The sequence below is a fragment of the Galleria mellonella genome, unplaced genomic scaffold (genome assembly GCF_026898425.1).
Source record: "Galleria mellonella isolate WM207_F2 unplaced genomic scaffold, CSIRO_AGI_GalMel_v1 utg172, whole genome shotgun sequence".
NCBI classification, from domain to species: domain Eukaryota; kingdom Metazoa; phylum Arthropoda; class Insecta; order Lepidoptera; family Pyralidae; genus Galleria; species Galleria mellonella.
Window position 1 is genome coordinate 5639245 of NW_026442015.1, and position 17969 is coordinate 5657213.

General features: G+C 34.0%; 2 protein-coding genes across 2 annotated transcripts in view; both read right to left on the minus strand.

Annotated features, from left to right (window-relative positions):
• Nucleotides 1–910: 910 nt before the first annotated feature.
• On the minus strand, nucleotides 911–8086 carry LOC113515904 (uncharacterized). Its single transcript, XM_052893084.1, is given in 9 exon segments — nucleotides 911–1060; nucleotides 1411–1569; nucleotides 2282–2377; nucleotides 2662–2760; nucleotides 3139–3441; nucleotides 4345–4575; nucleotides 5084–5220; nucleotides 6123–6242; nucleotides 7995–8086. Coding segments are annotated over 9 exon segments (1242 nt in total). The 5' UTR covers nucleotides 8044–8086; the 3' UTR covers nucleotides 911–1012.
• Nucleotides 8087–11239: 3153 nt separating this feature from the next.
• Nucleotides 11240–17969, minus strand: part of LOC116413472 (lysosomal alpha-mannosidase-like) — a 41450-nt gene continuing 34720 nt past the window's right edge. Inside the window, exons 24-29 of the mRNA XM_052893194.1 lie at nucleotides 17125–17222; nucleotides 16153–16638; nucleotides 15738–15932; nucleotides 14370–14540; nucleotides 13556–13691; nucleotides 11240–12510 (exon numbers count right to left, since the gene is read on the minus strand). Of these exons, the coding sequence (XP_052749154.1) occupies nucleotides 12363–12510; nucleotides 13556–13691; nucleotides 14370–14540; nucleotides 15738–15932; nucleotides 16153–16638; nucleotides 17125–17222 (1234 nt within the window). The 3' untranslated portion in view covers nucleotides 11240–12362. The remainder of the gene's footprint in view (nucleotides 12511–13555; nucleotides 13692–14369; nucleotides 14541–15737; nucleotides 15933–16152; nucleotides 16639–17124; nucleotides 17223–17969) is intronic.

Below are 17969 nucleotides of genomic sequence, written 5' to 3' on the forward strand. Positions count from 1 at the left end.
TCGGTCTTTAACCAATAACAAAAGTATTTCACTGTACTGGTTATATGATTAAAATTATTTTGTTTAATTCTGCTCTCATTTATATATTTGTGACCGCCAACACTCGAAAATTAATATATATATATATTCTTTATTGCACTTGTAAATTACAATGTTAATGCATTTATAAATATTGTGAGCAAGGGTGGACTTATCTCTGACAGAGATCTCTTCCAGTCAACCCAATGCAGTTAGAAAACATGTTGTTAGCAGGTAGCTAAAGTGCTACAACTATTAATATTTAGTGTACATAAACAAATATACAGTTAAATAAAATATTAAGATACATAATAATTAATAAAATAATAATAATAATTAATCAACATTATTACTATCACTAGTCCTACAACCTTCCATATTAGCCATTTTAGACTCGAAACGGTTAAAAACAATCACTAAATTTACAGATACAATGAAAAGTGCAGTGGTGAAGCTAATAATAGACTAATGCTCCTGGGGTGTCCATTGATATTTTAGTAGGCGGTCTATCAGTTTACAGCTACGCTACTGGAAAGGCGCCTTACTATATAACTAATTGGGTGTACGACAAATTTGAAGTATTGTCGAAACGACAATATTACCTTGTCGGGTCGTAGAGACCCAGTGCCCAGAGACGACACAATGTAGCAAATGGTTATTATTCGTATATTATATTCCGTCTGCACAGTCCTTAATATATCCTCTTGTTATCTCTTGCTATTCTTCACTATTATTTCTTCTATTTTTTATCTATTTATGTGTAAGGTGCAATTGTAATTTGTAATTAAAATATTTTAAATTTTATGATCTTATACTGATTTGAAATTTCTTGAAAAGATAAAAGCGTTCCGAATGGGCGATAATGAAAAAAAAAAATAAAAAAAAAATAGTTTTTTTTTATTTAGTTGACTGCACGAACTAATAGGTATATTACCCAATAAAATCCCTCCATTTTTGACAGTGATCTAATTATATTTTAATGTCAGCTGTGTTTTTAATTTGATTTCAAAAGCGTAAACATGGAGTAAGCCGTCTTTATAATCTGAAAATTCAAAATAGGCGCATACTTAATTTTACATCTTCAAAAACCGAAGAAAATTTAAGATTACAAGGTATATATGAAGTTTAAATTACTTGTATAAACCACCCCTATGAATAAATATCAGAGGGCCAACCATGAAATATTTTCCGAAATTTCGGGGCCGAATGAAATACAAATTTGATGTTAAAGTTACATATTTCACGGGTGCCCTGCTAGTGTATACCGTTAGCGCAGGCGGGGCTACCATTCTTTTATCATCCATCAAAAATAAAACGAGACTTGGGGCCAATTAACCGCTATATTGCTATTGTGTTTCTTAAAAAAGTACGTTCATATAAATATATACTTACGAAAACAAAAAATTCAGTGTCAAAGACAAACATATCGAGTGCTTTTATCTCCATGGTGACCTGCCATCTCGCTATCATGAAGAGCACCATCTTTCTAATTGGTTGATCATATATGTCTTCCCATCCGCTAGAGTAGATTAACGAAGGGACATTTGCTGCCTGCAAGGGACATATAATAAATGGTCACAATCTTAACTATTTAGTAATGGGTAAGAATGGAATGGTAACCCAGCCTGCGCCATTGCAATATATTGGCGGGGCACCAGTGAGAGATGATAGGTGAGAATGAAAGCAGGTCAGTTAGCCGAAAATTTTGCATGTGGGCAATCGTGTAGGACCATGTTTCGGTTCCGTAGGTCATCATTGGCAACACGCACCGGTTAAAGAGCTTCGTCTTAAAACTTTGAAATATTTTAATTTTACTTTTGGTAGATGAAAAGATGTGGTATAGTTTTTCGAACGCTGCTCAACTAAGTTGAATTCGTCAGTACCATTGAATTGTTCTCTATAGAAGATATAAATAGTGTATAATAAAAGGTAAAGGAGTATATCACCATTACCACCACTCCCGACCGTACGCGCGCAGTGACAAACTGCGCTGATCGCTCTGTGCTGCTTGCGATGTAGCCGTGAACCGCGCTCATAAATAAGGGCTCCCATTGAGTTCGAAACTAGTCGGGCATTCCCGAATTTAAAACATGAGTAAAGCCAACATAAACAATTACAATATAGAGTATGACTCACGATAGTTATTATTCAACATACTTACATACATATATATCTGTCACTCCTGTCTCCCATTAAGGTAGGCAGAAAGAATGGAACGCCAATTACTTCGATTCAAACAGATCTCTAGAATTGAATTACTTACCACATGCTTTATCTTGCCAGCGTGGTGACATAGCAGGTACATGTATAGTATCGTACTACTCATAAAGACCAAATATCGAAGATCAAAGCCGAATCCCTGATGACAAGAATGATAGTGGTTGAGATCAGCACATGTGGGAGATGAGACAAGTTTAAGGTTTCATAGAATGAGTTCCAGCTTGCGATACCTGCAGACTAATTTTTGATGCATTTGGATTGTCATTAAATTGAGATCATCATCATATATATATATATATATATATATATATATATATATATATATATATATATATATATATATATATATATATATATCATCGAGTCTGTTGTACTTGTATTTTGTAAAATTTCTGTTTACAAACAAATAAAATACGACCTTACCTCTAGAACGTAATACATGCAGGTACATATTTGAGCTATTAGAGATCCGCTAATTACAATAAGCCACACTTGAAACGTCTCTATTAATGTTTCAACAAACTTAAAAAGAAGAATTTCTTATGTTCTTAAATCTATCAATTTTTTCATGACTCTAACAATCTTATTAATATAATAAAATGTTAACTAAACAATGTCTGTACATGGAAAGTATTTAAGCAAAATTGATATGAGAGATCTTAATAAGACCAAAATAGGTGAAAAATATTTGGGAGCTGAGACACTGTGACGCAAAGCGCTAAACGCCCCCTGAAGAACACTTCCGGATGAAATTGAAACAATTTTCGGAAACGACAAAAACACAATGAGTTCATTTATTTTTCGTATGTACCTATCCAATAAAAAAATGAACAGAAGTTCTAGAAATAATATTTTTTAGGAATTTATTTGTCTTTCTGTATGTTTGTTTTGGCATCATACAAATTAACCTTACCAGAAAGTTCTGACTTGCTCCCTAATGACATCAATGACAAGTTTATGTCTCTCTTCTCTATCCTCAGCGTTAAACGCATCCTCCAACGCGGCGCAGAACATGTGCATCTTCAGGCAAGCATGGTTCATAGTGGACACCATCAGGCCTTCGTAACCAACAAATTGTACAAAATACAACACTCCGCAATATATTGTGTAGGCAGTCATTATCTCGAAGTATGGCGAGTTGAATTTTTCTTCGGGCGGACGGAATGGGTTCGTCAATTCATTGATCATATACCTTTTCGGGACCTGTAATTTATAATTTTGGGTTTAAAAAGTTTTTGGGTAAAAAAAAACGATTAATAAAATAACGTGTCATAATTATAGTAGTTTTTTTAATAGATGATAATGGAATGGTAGCCCCACCTGCGCTAACGGTATACGCTGGCGAGGCACCAGTGGGAGATGATAGGTGAAAATGAATAGGCAGGTCAGTTAGCCCATCGTGATGAATACACCTGGAATTCAGCACGATGATTTCCAGGGGGGACTGCGGGGATGTCGACCTGATAGACCGCATTACTAACAATCCCTTCCCCCTAAATTATAGCAGTAGCAGTATCAAATAGTATCACAACCGTGCCTTGTGGTTCCCACATAACGATATAAGCAAAGACAACTTGGGGAAAGGGATTGTTAGTAATAGACTAGCAGACCCATTGCTAGCAATATACCCTTTTAGGTCGACTTCTACGCGGTTATTTCTGGAAACCATTGTGGTTAATTCTTGTTAAGTTTTTCACGATGGACTAACCAACCTTTTTTTTTTCCAAAAAATATGGCAAACAAGCATATGACCCGTCTGATAGAGTAATCTATTACTACAGCCTATGGACGCCTACAACACCAGGGGTGTCACGTGCACGTTGCCGACCCTGAAGAAACCTTAATAGGTATATCCTTTTTGAAGAACCTATTGTAGTCTCTAGGGAAAACCTCGGCAGGGAGTTCATTGCACAGTCTGAGCATGGGAGAAAATTTCTCTAATACCTAAAATACATATAAACATACATACATGTATACGTATATATTATGAACTACTGTCTACTTTATTACTTGTTCTGATTTAGAAAATTCAATAGGCGAGACTGAACACTCTTCTAGAAGGTAAAGTCATTCATCAAGCCAATATATTTAGCATAAAAAACGTACCTCGTCAAACAAATAGCTATAAATGTTCATACAGCCAGCTCTTAATGGAAATATAAAAACTGCAACAGCACAGCATGTACCCCAGCCATATTCGTAGGCCTTGCTGTTCGTTATCTCGGCGTGGGCGAGAGCTTTGTACCGGGGAGGGAGTTTGTTGATCAGGTTATAGTCTCGATTCATCTCGTCCATTAGTTGAGTGGCATTGTCTTTTTTTACATATAAGAGTATCATCTGTTAATGAGATTGACTAGTTATTTATCAACACAAATAAATTTTTACACAAGTAGGTACACAAGTAGTCGCCTCGTGGTCTTGGCATAGAATGGGCCACCCCTTCCTTTAACGCGGGTGTCTTAAGAGGCAAGGCAACCAGAGGGAGGATTTGTTCAAAAGTTGATTGCTTGGGTACCTCTGTCACATTCGTGTTTCAACCGTGAAGCAGTTGTGTTTGCATGACTGTGTTTCGGTTTGAAGGGTGGGATATGGCTGTGAATTTACTGGGTACGGAGGAATAACACCTGAGTCCTCAGGAATGACAATGCATGGGGGGAGCATCATGCACGAAACAGTATACCTATTCTGTTATGTCCATGGTACTGCTCACGTCTATAGGCGACGGTTACCACTTTCCATCAGGTAAACCGTCAGCTTGTTTGCCATTCTAAGTTGTATAAAAAATAGTTACAATTTTATTATATTAGTGTTCCTCAACTTTTCGATTTCAATTATAGCAAATGACCTTAAGAAAACAGCCGGTGAACGGTCCAGCAATTGTGCTGATTCGGATAATGTTGGAAATGTCACCTTCCATCCAGAAATGGTATATGTCGTTAGCGCTCATCAGTAACAGAGGAGCGGCTGATGTGAGAACGATAGCTGAAACATTGTATGAATATTCAATAATTAATATTATTTCTTTTACAAATTAAAAGGCCGGCAGGACACCTGCAATGCTATTGTGCAAATATGGCGGTGGAGTGTAATTTTTTTTTTATAACACAGGGGGCAAACGAGCATGCAGCTCACCTGATGGTAAGTGACTACCGCCGTCCATGATCACCCACAACTATGCTGCCGGCCTTTTAAAAAGGAATATACTATTTCTTGAAGGTTATGATGTCGTATCGGTTCAGAAATACTGCTGCTGGAAGTTGATTCCAATTGTACGTGGAAGAAAGTGCCTTGAAAAACGCACGGTGGAAGACCGCCGCTCATCCAGATGGTTGGGATGAAACTTTAATTTGTGGCGGGTTGTACGGTGGTGAAAATCAGCAGCAGGTATCAATCCGAACAATTGTGTCCAATCCAATCTAATCCGAGTAGTTGTGGCAAAACTAATTATTTTGATTTCAAAACTAAATTAATGAACCGATTTTGATGAAGTTTCTGTCCTTTTCGATAAAAAATAAATTTTCCAAAACAATTTACAACTGACGAAGTTAGAAGAGGAAAATATTGTTAATAATGGAGACTAAGGGTCCCATTGCTGGCAATATACCCAAACAGGTCGACCTCTCCGTGGTTTCCCCTGGAAATCATCGTGCTGAATTCCAAGCGTATGCTTTACCTTTTTATTTTTACCTATCATCCCTCACTGGTGCTCCGCTAACATATATCTCTAGCGTAGGCGGGGTTACCATACCATAATCATCCAATAAAAAAAACTGACGAAGTTATATGGTAACAAAGATAAAAAAAACTGAATAGAGAACCTCCGTCCTTTTGAAATCGGTTGAAAACTGTTAACTGTAGAAAAAAAGGTAAAAATTTGTACTTACGTATAGCCAAAAGTCGCCACTTCTCAGTAGCTGTGTTGGGGTACATGACACTCAGTACCAATGTTAAGGAAATCAATTTGAATGTTTTATGGTATGGCTCTATGAAACGTGTACTGCGACCTGGATAATTGGAATAATTGGATTACAGACAGGGGTCGGCTCTCGCGTTTTTTTATACAATAGGCATGTTTTTTTTTTAAACAATTTAGAATGGCAAACAAGCTGACGGCCCACCTGATGGAAAGTGATAACCGTCGCCTATAGACATGAGCAGTACCATGGACATAACAGAGTATGCTGTGTCGCTCATGATATCCCCTTGCGTTCTTCTTCGATTCTTGAGGACTAAGTTACGCCTCTATATCCTACAATTTGACGGGTGCACTATTCCATCTTCATCCACAAAATTAAGCTTTGTTTTATTTGAAAGGTGAACTCTTAAAGAATATTTTAGGTGTGACAATATGTCCATATGTTTGAGAATTATAAATTTGTTATTGAGGTATGGTATTCGACTTTTATAGGTCTGAACAATTCGAAATTTGGTTTGTCTGTTACTTTAATGATATTGTAAGAACATAATAACACAATTCACACAAATGCACGCACACACACACACACACACACATTTATTTATCATTTGTCATTGTTATCATTCTATTAAATTTTTTATTTAGGCAATTAGAGTAAGGGCCTGATGATACCAAAGCTTGTTCTTAGTGTAATACTGTATATACAGGTATTAACCTAGTATAAACACAAGATCCAAAGGCAAATTATATCGCTTTTTATTTACAGTTTAATTCACATAATTTAAACTTAGTGACCTATGTAATTTTTTTAAATTTTTTAATAATATAATATAAAATTTTATATTGAAAAAAAAAAAACTTTGACACGATGCTGCAAAATCGCCTGTAATCAGCAGGATACTCCAGTCTTCACCACTCCAAATCAGAAATATCGTGTTTAAGAGCATTGGAATTATAAATGGCAAATTTGTCACATAATGTACATATATGGAACAAAATTTGTTCCATATACTTACATTATTGTTCTCTTGTATGTATGTGTCGCTATGTAAACAATAAGGAATCGAACTCATTGCAAAAAAAATATTGTAATAATCATATCAAAACAAAGGACGTCATCCCGAAACAAAGCTAAGAAAAATAAATATAAAAGAGTCAAGAATCTCCTATTTTGGAAGCAATGGTAATTGAACTAATAATTAATATATAATTATTAAATTAATAAGTAATAAATAATAATTAATGTCTGTAAGGCGCTATGCATTACAGAGTTTCGTCTCCCTGTGAAGCGTAAGCCCACATATATGCATGCATATGCATAGACCACTTCTAGATCAAGTCCAAACATTTGTCGTCATCGGCTAACATAGTAATTTTATAAAATATATTGTGTTCGTATGTTAGTTTTAAAAAGGAACATCTAATATATGAAATTCTCGTGTCGCGGTGTCTGTTACCAAACTCCTCCGAAACGGCTTTACCGATTTTTATGAAATTTTGTTCGCATATCGGGTAGGCCTGAGAATCGGCTAACATCTATTTTTTATACCCCTCAATGATAAGGGTGACCCACCCCTAAATATTTTTTTTTTATTTTTTTGACAAAATTTTTAATTTTTATTTTATTATGATTTAGCATTGAAAAATACATATAAATTCAAATTTTCACGCTTCTACGATCAACCCCTGTTTTTTAATCGCGATATTTATATGCCGCAATAGGATTGCAAGATGGCAATCGAATATAATAATTGTAGTAGGATAAATTTTCGTGTATAGTTCTAGAAATATTGTACACGGTAAAACAGATGGTAAGTTTTATAAATTAATATTCTATTACCATTATCATGATTCTCCATCGGTCGTCCGTATTTCCCATAATTTTCCATGATTTATTTTTAATAATAACACCACCCACCCGAGCGATGTTTTCAGAATCACTGTGCATTTCTAATTGAAAGAATGATTGCATGATGCGATGTATTAAAACTATAGTTTTTCCATGGCTTCGCTTGGCTAAACCAGAGGGAGACTTTGTACAAAAGTCGATTGCTTGGGCACCTCTGGTCCATTTGTGTTTCAACCGTGAAGCAGTTGTGTTTGCATGGCTGTGTTTCGGTTTAAAGGGTGGGATATAGCGTGAATTTACTGGGTACAGAGGAATAACACCTGAGTCCTCAGGAATGGCAACGCATGGGCGAAACATTGTACTCTGTTATGTCCATGGTACTGCTCATGTCTATAGGCGACGGTTACCACTTTCCATCAGGTGGGCCGTCACCTTGTTTGCCATTCTAAGTTGCATAAAAAAAAAACGTTTATTTTTAAATTTATTTATAAAAAAAATATTTATATGTTGTATTAAATGTTTTAGTTTCATTAAATTTACGTAATTTTAACAAATTCGTCCCCTGTCCAACTTCTGTGGATATTTCAACTGTACTTTCAGAAAATTCAATGTCATCGGATTATAGAAGGAAACATTTTACAAAATGCTTTCTGAAGACCCGTAACTGAAAAAGTTCAACGAAATTAAAATCGCATTAATTGCAAGTCTTCCTTATTATGGACAACATAGTATACTCTACTCATGGTTATGGGCGACGGTTACCACTTTCCATCAGGTAGGCCGTCAGCTTGTTTATTCCTATGCCATTCTAAGTTGTTTAAAAAAAATTCTGTTGTGTCCATGCTACTGTTCAGTAACTATATGCGAGCACGTAGACGGCGCTTATTTGATGTTCCGTTAGGAAAAACAGAGTTGGCAAGCTCTCCTCTCTCTTACATTGAAACTACTCAATGATATTTTCAGCTGGTATCCGCAATTGGACGTATTTACTTCCAAATTGCTTTAGTTTCGTCAGATGACCACAGACTGTTTGCGTTCAGAGATTTAGGATCTAATGTTATTTCTACTTAAGTTAAATCTTTTTAATATTATTCCTTTTAATTATATATATTATTTCTTTGTATTGTGTATTTTTTTTATACCACTGAGGTGGCAAACAAGCATACGGCCCGCCTGATGGTAAAGCGGTTACCGTAGCCTATGAACACCTGCAATACCAGAGGTATAACGCGCGAGTTGCCGACCCTGAAGAAACCTCTTTACCCCCCTTTTGAAGAACCCCATGCTGTAGTCTCTTGGGAAAACCTCGACAGGAAGCTCATTCCATAACTTGAGTGTCCGTGGGAGAAAACATCTCTGAAACCGCGTTGTACGCGATCATTTAGGCTGTAAGGTATGAGGGTGAACTCCCTGTCGATGGCGAGCCGTACGATGATGGAAAGAGGCCGTAGGCATCATATTGAATAATTCCTCTGAGCACAATTTATTTATGTACTGATGCTTGCCTGGGTGAAAGTATTGAGAGATCGTAAAACTGATGTAATAAATTGATGCATTTGATGAAATAAATAAATATCTATAGGGGACAGTTGCCATTTTCCAACAGGTGGGCCGTCAGTTTTTTTGCCATTCTATTCAATACATTTTTAGAGTCAACTTCCAGCAGCAGTATTTCCGAACCGATACGACATCATAACCTTCAAGGAAGAGCATATTCCTTTTTAAAAGGCCGGCAGCATACCTGCAATGCCGTTGGTGTTGTGGGTGATCATGGGCAGCGGTAGGTCACTTACCATCAGGTGAGCCACATGCTCGCTTGCCCTCTGTGTTATAAAAATATGATAAATTTTTCTTTTAAGGTTTGTTGAAACATTAATAGAGACATTTCAAGTGTAACTGCAAATATGTACCTGCATGTATTACGTTCTAGAGGTAAGGTCGTATTTTATTTAGCTTGAAAAAAATAAAAAGGAATAATGACAAAATATCGTACATGGACGAATCTTTTAATACACTTGTACATTAAACGCTTTTTTTATATGAATTTTATTATATGAAACAGTTATGAAACATTCAAAATCAAATTATCTACGTAGTTAGTGAATGTATTATTACATACACTTTTTAAAATGAACACTTCCATACATAAAGCCGTAATTTGTACAGAATTTATGAGGGCAATTTCTAATAAATTCTACTGGGAAAAATAACACTAGCTCATGGCGTATGATTATGAAATTGTCACTGGTTTACTATAATTGCAAATGGTAGGTTTGCAGCGTAGCTTAAACTTGAATTATGACTGTTATTAAGTAATTTTATAAAATATCGTAACATGGTACAAGACGGCACAGTGCGGATTTTAATTGTATATTCTTTATTGCATAATAACATTTTGTACAAATGCCATATGGCATTTTCTACCAGCTAACCATTGGGTAAAAACAGAAAGCGTATGAAGGGCAGATGTGGTGAAAAATACGCAACTTAATTATAGTAACCTAATGAAATCGTACACAATACATAAAAAATACACATATAATACATAAAAATTACTTCATATATGTACATATATGTATGTATATATATTAAATGATTTTATCATCACGATAATGTTCTAAGTATTTAATTGTGTTATAACAAAATAAATAATACATACATAATTATATGTTTAATTATGTATGTATTATTTATTTTGTATATACCTATCTATCCTATTTAAAAGCTGCGCTCTTGTCGGTGGAGCTCTTGCCACTCACTACGATTTTCAGTGAGTCTCTTCACCTCTTGATACGACACGACACCAATTCCTTCCTTGATCTGCCTGGTGTAACTATGCCTCGGTCGCCCTCTTCCCCTCTTTCCTTCTATCTTTCCCTCTATTATAATGTTCATAAGTTATTAATTTATTTTATATAGGTATACATTATTAGTTGTTATTTTCTTTACCTATCCCAATAATGAAGTACCGTGTCCCTGATTCACTATTCACCCCAAATGTTGACTTGTAGAGAATGCTACTAGCATTAAGTCAGCCTTTTGTACCTTATTTTCTTTTGCTTAATAAAGTTATTTAAATAAATAAATAAATAAGCATTTAATTAATTAAAAAAAGGGAAGATATAGATTAATACACAATAAAATTCAGACAAATATAGGAATTTATTTCTTTTTCAAATTGGTTTAAATAAAAGTTAATTGAGTTTTTATTAATAAATATTTTATTGTCACAATAATATAATACATTGACGTTGATTAAATTGATTTATGTGAATAATGTTTTTTTGGATTGGGACACCCAACTCACCTGGCGATATTAAATATACTTTACGATTTCATGCCTAAAAATAATAAATAAGGTGTTACCAAATTATCTGCATTCCCTTTAAGGGAATATAGTATTACGCATATACTTTGCGATAATAATAGAATTTCGTGTCTCAAATGTCATAATATTATTCATACAAAAAAAGTGTTCTTAATAAATGTAAACTTTTCATCCTGTGTAAAAAGTGCCTTTAAAAAAACGTTACGCTAAAACTGACTGAGTGAGCGCGACCGACAATGTGATAGAGAAAAGTATAGTTATGAGGGCGGTTTACAAGCAATGAAGTAGTTTATGTACTTTATCATTTTTTTTTAAATAATTTCATACTACTTCGACATGAAATTCCTTTTTTATCGTAATGTATATATCTAATACTATGCCATGTAGCAGGGAATGCAGGTAATTTGGTACCACCTTATTTATTATATACAAAAAAAAAAAACATAGAAATCGATCGAGCCATTTCGGAGGAGTTCGACAAACATCGTGACATAATATTTTGATATCACCATCAACAATATGACTGTAACTACTAATGAACTGTCACTTTTCTCATATTGGGTTTGCTGGAAGAAATCTCTATTGGAGATAAGCTCGCCTTTGTGCACTATTATGTTTGTTTTTACATTTCAATAACCTTTTGTGTACAATAAAGAATAAAGAAAGAATAAGAATAGCGGCCTCTCCAATAATGGGGGTTTAGAAAGCAGTTGCCACTCTTGGCAGGCGGGTTGGCAACCGCAGTTGGCTTTTGGTGATGTTTTAAGAGGGACGTTTCAAGAACGTTTCTTCTGGACGAATTATTAATATTTTTAACAGATGTAGAAAGAAAGAAAGAAAGAAATAATTTAATCAAAAGAAGCACGCGGCCCACACAGTAGCGCACAAAACAAAAACAAAAGAAATCAAAAACAAAACAAACAAAAGAAAATAATAATTATATACAAATAGATAGCAAATATACAAATAAATAGCAAGATAGAAAAATAAATAATACGAAACTTTAAGACTGCAAAACTGTTAATACTAAATTAAACGACATAATTCCTTCTGTTACTCTCGAACCATACAACAAATGTGCGTATTTGTGTGGGACGCAGTGTCACTATGTATTCAGAATCAGACTGGTCAGCCTGTTCTCCGCTGGGCGACTCTAGTCCTTCGTCTATTGGTATTGTTCTGAAAGTAACCATTTAAATTTTAAATTATAATAATAGCGCATCCGAGATGTCAATTATGTAACAACAAGAGGGAGACAATTGTTAGTAAGAACGGTTTAATATATAGTAATACCTATATATTGTAGTTACAATATCTATACATATATTGGCCCAATAACAGATATATTACATATCGGTTATCCAATATATAATATAGAAAAGAAGGACCCGCTCGTCATGAATATACGAGTAGATATTCGACTGGTATGGATATTGTAATGGGTGGCCATCAATGTCCAGAAGAGCTAGATATATAGATATCGGATATTACGCATCTCTAGTTTAGTAACGGAAACTACACAAGAATAATACCTGAGTCCTCAGGAATGGCAACGCATGGGGGGTATCATGGGCGAAACAGTATACTCTATTATGTCCATGGTACTGCTCATGTCTATAGGTGACGGTTACCACTTTCCATCAGGTGGGCCGTCAGCTATTATTGCCATTCTAAGTTGTATAAAAAAAAAACTGTTAGTCTGATTGTTAGCAATAACTCTAGGGGGGAAGGGATTGTTGTTGCTGGCAATATACCCTATTAAAACGACCTACACGCGGTTCCCTTAAAAACACTAGTACTATCTAGTATCTATCTATCTATCTATCTAACCCTGGTGCCAGCGCATACTGGTAGCGCAAACAGGGTTACTATTCCATTCCCACACATTAAAAAAAACCTTTTTAGATCCTACACACGGTTTTTTAGGGAAACATTGTGTAAATTCTAGCATTTTCGTCACGATGGACCAATTAACCGTATCATATTAGTTTACTCCAACCTGCTAAATTAATTGTAATTTGAAATAACAAAAGTGAATTTAAACGAAAAAAAGTGGAAGAAGCGAAAGAGGTTTGTTTGAGTCAAAGCATTTGACGTTCCATTGTTTCTGCCTACCCTAATGGGAGACAGGCGTGACAGATATGTATATGTATGTATGTATGAATTTAAACAAAAGTTTGTCAAAATTTTTGACAAACTTTTGTTTAAAATTATACATTCTGACCTCTTTTTCCTTCTTTTCTCGGTTCTCCTATCATATTCTGCCTCGTCATCTACATATTCACTGTGTGATTGTGCATCGTAGTCTTGCGAATCAAAATGGGTTTCTTCACGGCGTTTAGTTCTGTATCTTGATTGCTCTAACATTTGTCAACCAAGAAAAAAATATATGTATTATATATAATATATTGCCATCAACAGGGAATTCATCCTCACACACTTGAGCGTAAATGGTCACGTACAGTGCGGTTTCAGAGAAATTTTCTCCCGCGAACGCTCAGGCTGTGAAATGAGCTCCCTGCCGAGACTACAGTATGGGGTTCTTCAAAAAGGGTAAGGTTTCTTAATTAAGGTGTCTTCAGGACCGGCAACGCACACGTGACACCACTAGTGTTGCAGGCGTCCATAGGCAGCAGTGACCGTTTACCATTAGACGGGCTATATGCTAGTTTGCCACCTTTGTGGTATAAAAAATTTATTTCTCTATCATAATAGTTAATTTATTATTAAAATCAGCTCATGATGTAAAGGATTAAAAAAAAAACATAAATATAGTATATACCTTGAAAATAACATACAACTTTTTTTGGACAGTTGTTTAAAAATAGATTTCTAAGTGTATGTATTTTTTGGATAGCTGAATTTTTTAACATTTTTAATCATTAATTTATTTATTTATTTAAACTTTATTGCACAGTGAAATTCTACGTACATATGGCGGACTTAACATTGGACAGTGTTCTCTACCAGAATCATTATGTAATCAGAGAATAAGTAGGCGTTGCATTTATTAATAAATAATGATAAAAAGTAAAAACCTTGAGGTGTATCTTCTTCCATTGGTTCACATTCCTTAACTCTTCTTCTGTTTTCTGGGTTGTTTTCTCTAGTCCTTCTTTTCCCGTCATTTAAGAAGAACGGCATATCCACCTTGACATTCTTTCTTCTTTTTTTATTCCTTCCTTTTCTCGCTTCTTTGGTTGTATATTCTTTAACAAAATATTGCTATTAGTAATTCACAGGGAGATCTCATATATTCGCAAGATAAAATGTACATCAGGTCTTTATTATTTACAATTACCTTCCATTACCACTTTTTTTATCAAAATAAAAATCTATCATATCTATTTTACTGAATTAGGTGCTATTGTGCGGTTATTTGGTCAGAATTACTTTGTTTAATTAACATTCAAAAATTGACTACTATTATTACTACAAAAATTTCCACAACACACATTTATTGTCAGTATTCTACCAGGGTAATTGAATTTTATGCAATCATGGTCGAAAAATAACAAAAAATCATATATATACATAAATATATATCAGTGATTTTGATATCGTTTTACCCAACCCTGTACATATACAATAAGTCAGTAAATGTGGGAAAAATGTCGTTAAAGGAATCGTTATTGTTTGACACTCCATTGTCCAATCAATCACAATTTACCAAACTATTAATTTGGTAAATATTTGTATATGCATTAAACATTTCCGAACGCAATATCCTTCCACCCTCCTTTCCTATCCATATTCCCTATCAAATCTGGGATCACATTGGGGGGTAGATGCACAAAGTCGGTATATAATCCAACTGCGTGTCGAGCTGATCAAGTTCCGCCAAGATCACGAATGATCTCCGCCAGTTGCGAATTATTCAATCAGCCGCGATCTCCGCGGTAACATAGTGACACCTTCTGCAAATCAACAAAAGTGTTGGATAATTTGAAGAGAGAACGAGAACCTAAGAGAAAGAAGAAGAAAAGACCTACACGCGGGGACTAAGTGAACCAGGTTTGTCCTTTACCCTTCTTTTTATCCAACATAATTATAAGCTTCATTGTTGGATAATTGAATTCGGATTTTGATACTGGCATTATGTTATAAATGTTATATTTGTCTTTAACTTCAATACCCAAGCAGCGTGCTGCAATGAAGTCATTTTTTTTTCTCGTTTGTTGTTTGCATTTGCACTGAATAAAATATTTTTCTTTCTTTCTTTCTTTCTTTCATTAGATGCTGTGACAGGAGATCTTCATGCCACAACGACAGGGGTAGCCACGTACCATAAATGCTTGATAACAATGTCATATAAAACATAAATAAGAAAGTTAAGTTCAAATCTGTAAACAGCTGCAGTTGATCCTAATCTGTCTTTTATATTCTTGTTAAAATTGTTACTATACCTATTTCTACTGATGTATCTCCATAATCTTCCTCTTTATAGTATCTCCTTGTCTTCTTCTTCCTTCTAATTCTAGATTCTTCCTCTAAACTCCTCAACATCGGTTTGAACGGATATGTTCTCTTAGTTGTCGTCTTGTAATACATGTCGTAAATTGATTTTGTAACTCCATCGTCAGCATCATCTAGAGAAGCGACTAGAAATTAGTTTAAAATTTAAACACTTTGTTGAATTTGGTCTAAAAGATAACGTAACTTAACACTATTTTTGTCGCTAAAGTTATAGCACCTTAGTCCTCATTGAAATATAAACAACCATATCCATGACTTTGCCAATGAAAAATTATTTATATTTGATTCTATTATTTTATCCAACATACCTAATAAGAATTCTATTTTATAATTCTAATCTTTTACCTGTATCTCTAGTTTTCTTTAAATTTTCGCGTTCATTTCTTCTGATCTTCTTCAGATTCGTCGATAAGTCCTCTTCATCGGATTCTATATTCCCAGTGTTTCTCTCATCTAATGAATATTGATTTTGCTTAGACTTTTTATTGATAGAACCCACTTCCTTTGCATTTGTCTTTACTTGTCTTCTATTTTCAATTTTATCAGTTTTATTCAAAACATTTTTAAATGTGTTTGTCTCAGCGTAAGACGTAGTTGTGGAATTATAATTGAGATCTGTTTTATTATCATCAATTTCAGTTTTTTGTTGGTCATATGCTTCATTAATTATTATTACGTTTTCATTGATGTTTTCTGTTGAGTTTAGTGATCGTTTTCTCCTGTCGTATTCGTAAGTAGATTTCGGAGCTTTTATTTTGGCTCTTTTGTCTATATTACTTTTGGGTCGTAGTTTTTTTCTGGAATAATCCACTTCTTCATCTGAATAACGTTCTGTAAGTGTTAAATAATAAGGAATAAGAACTAAACTTTTAAAAATCCGACTCATGATGATATTAATTTATTATAAGTTTACTTATGGAAAAAAATAATGGGGGTATATAATGGGCGTATGGCACATACTGATATATCAATTCCTAATTGATATATTCGTCGATTTAAATTGATTTTGACTATTTTATTGTATTATTATTTTTGGAAAAATTATTATTAAATACAATGCCAGATTTTGGATTCTTAGAGACTGTATTTACATTGTGTCTTCTATTCTATTTTATTCTATTACTCAGATTGTTCCATTATTCCATTGCTCGTGGCTTTGCAGTCCTAGTGTTACATGTGTCTTTAGATTACAGTGACTGTTTACCATCAGACGGGCTGTAGCTTGTTTGTATCCACCTTATTGGTATAAAAAATAAAGAATTATGAGGTTGATTTGAAATTAATTAATAACTTTTTTAGTTTTTATTAATTACATACCAGATTCCCTAACATCGCCGTGTTTAGTAGATTTGTCATCGCCGTAATCCATGATATCTTCAGCCAATATACCATCATCAGCACCATTGTACACGTACCTGCATAGAAGACATGATTATTTTAAGGCAACCTTAATTATATTAAATTAATTAAAGTAAAACAAATATAAAAGAATATATATTTTGTGCAATTATATTCTAATCTTGTTAAAACAATTAAAATCCCAATCTCCCGGCAAATTTTGGTAATAAACATTAATGCTTTTGCGTTGTTTATTACCCATATTAAATTAGAATTGTTGATGTACCTCGCCATTGCATTATATTTATTTATAATTTAAAATAATTATATTACAATTTCCATTATTTATATTATGATATTATTCATATCGTTAATGTTTTTACTCATTTAATGATATTTAATAATTTAATTATATTTTAATGTTTATCAAACACAAGGTATGCTGTAGTTGCCTATAAATGTAAGAACAGTTAGATCTAATCTACCAGTGTATTATATTGAAATGTTTAGCTGTATCTTATGTTGGTAATCCCATAAATAAAAAAATAGAACTTAATCCTATGCCTATTTACCCCCTCAGTGGTATAAAAAAAGAAAAAAAAAACACATTTGCTTTTAGTGTATATGACAGTTAATTATCATGATTTTATAGTGTTTAAGTTTTTTTCATGTAGGTATTGTCTATGTCTTATTTCTGATCTGTCTTTGCCTTGTTTATTTTTTAATTATATCGTTTAATTAATAAATAGTCTTTTAGTATATAATTTACGGCGTGAATTTACTGGGTACAGAGGAATAACACCTGAGTCCTCAGGAATGGCAAC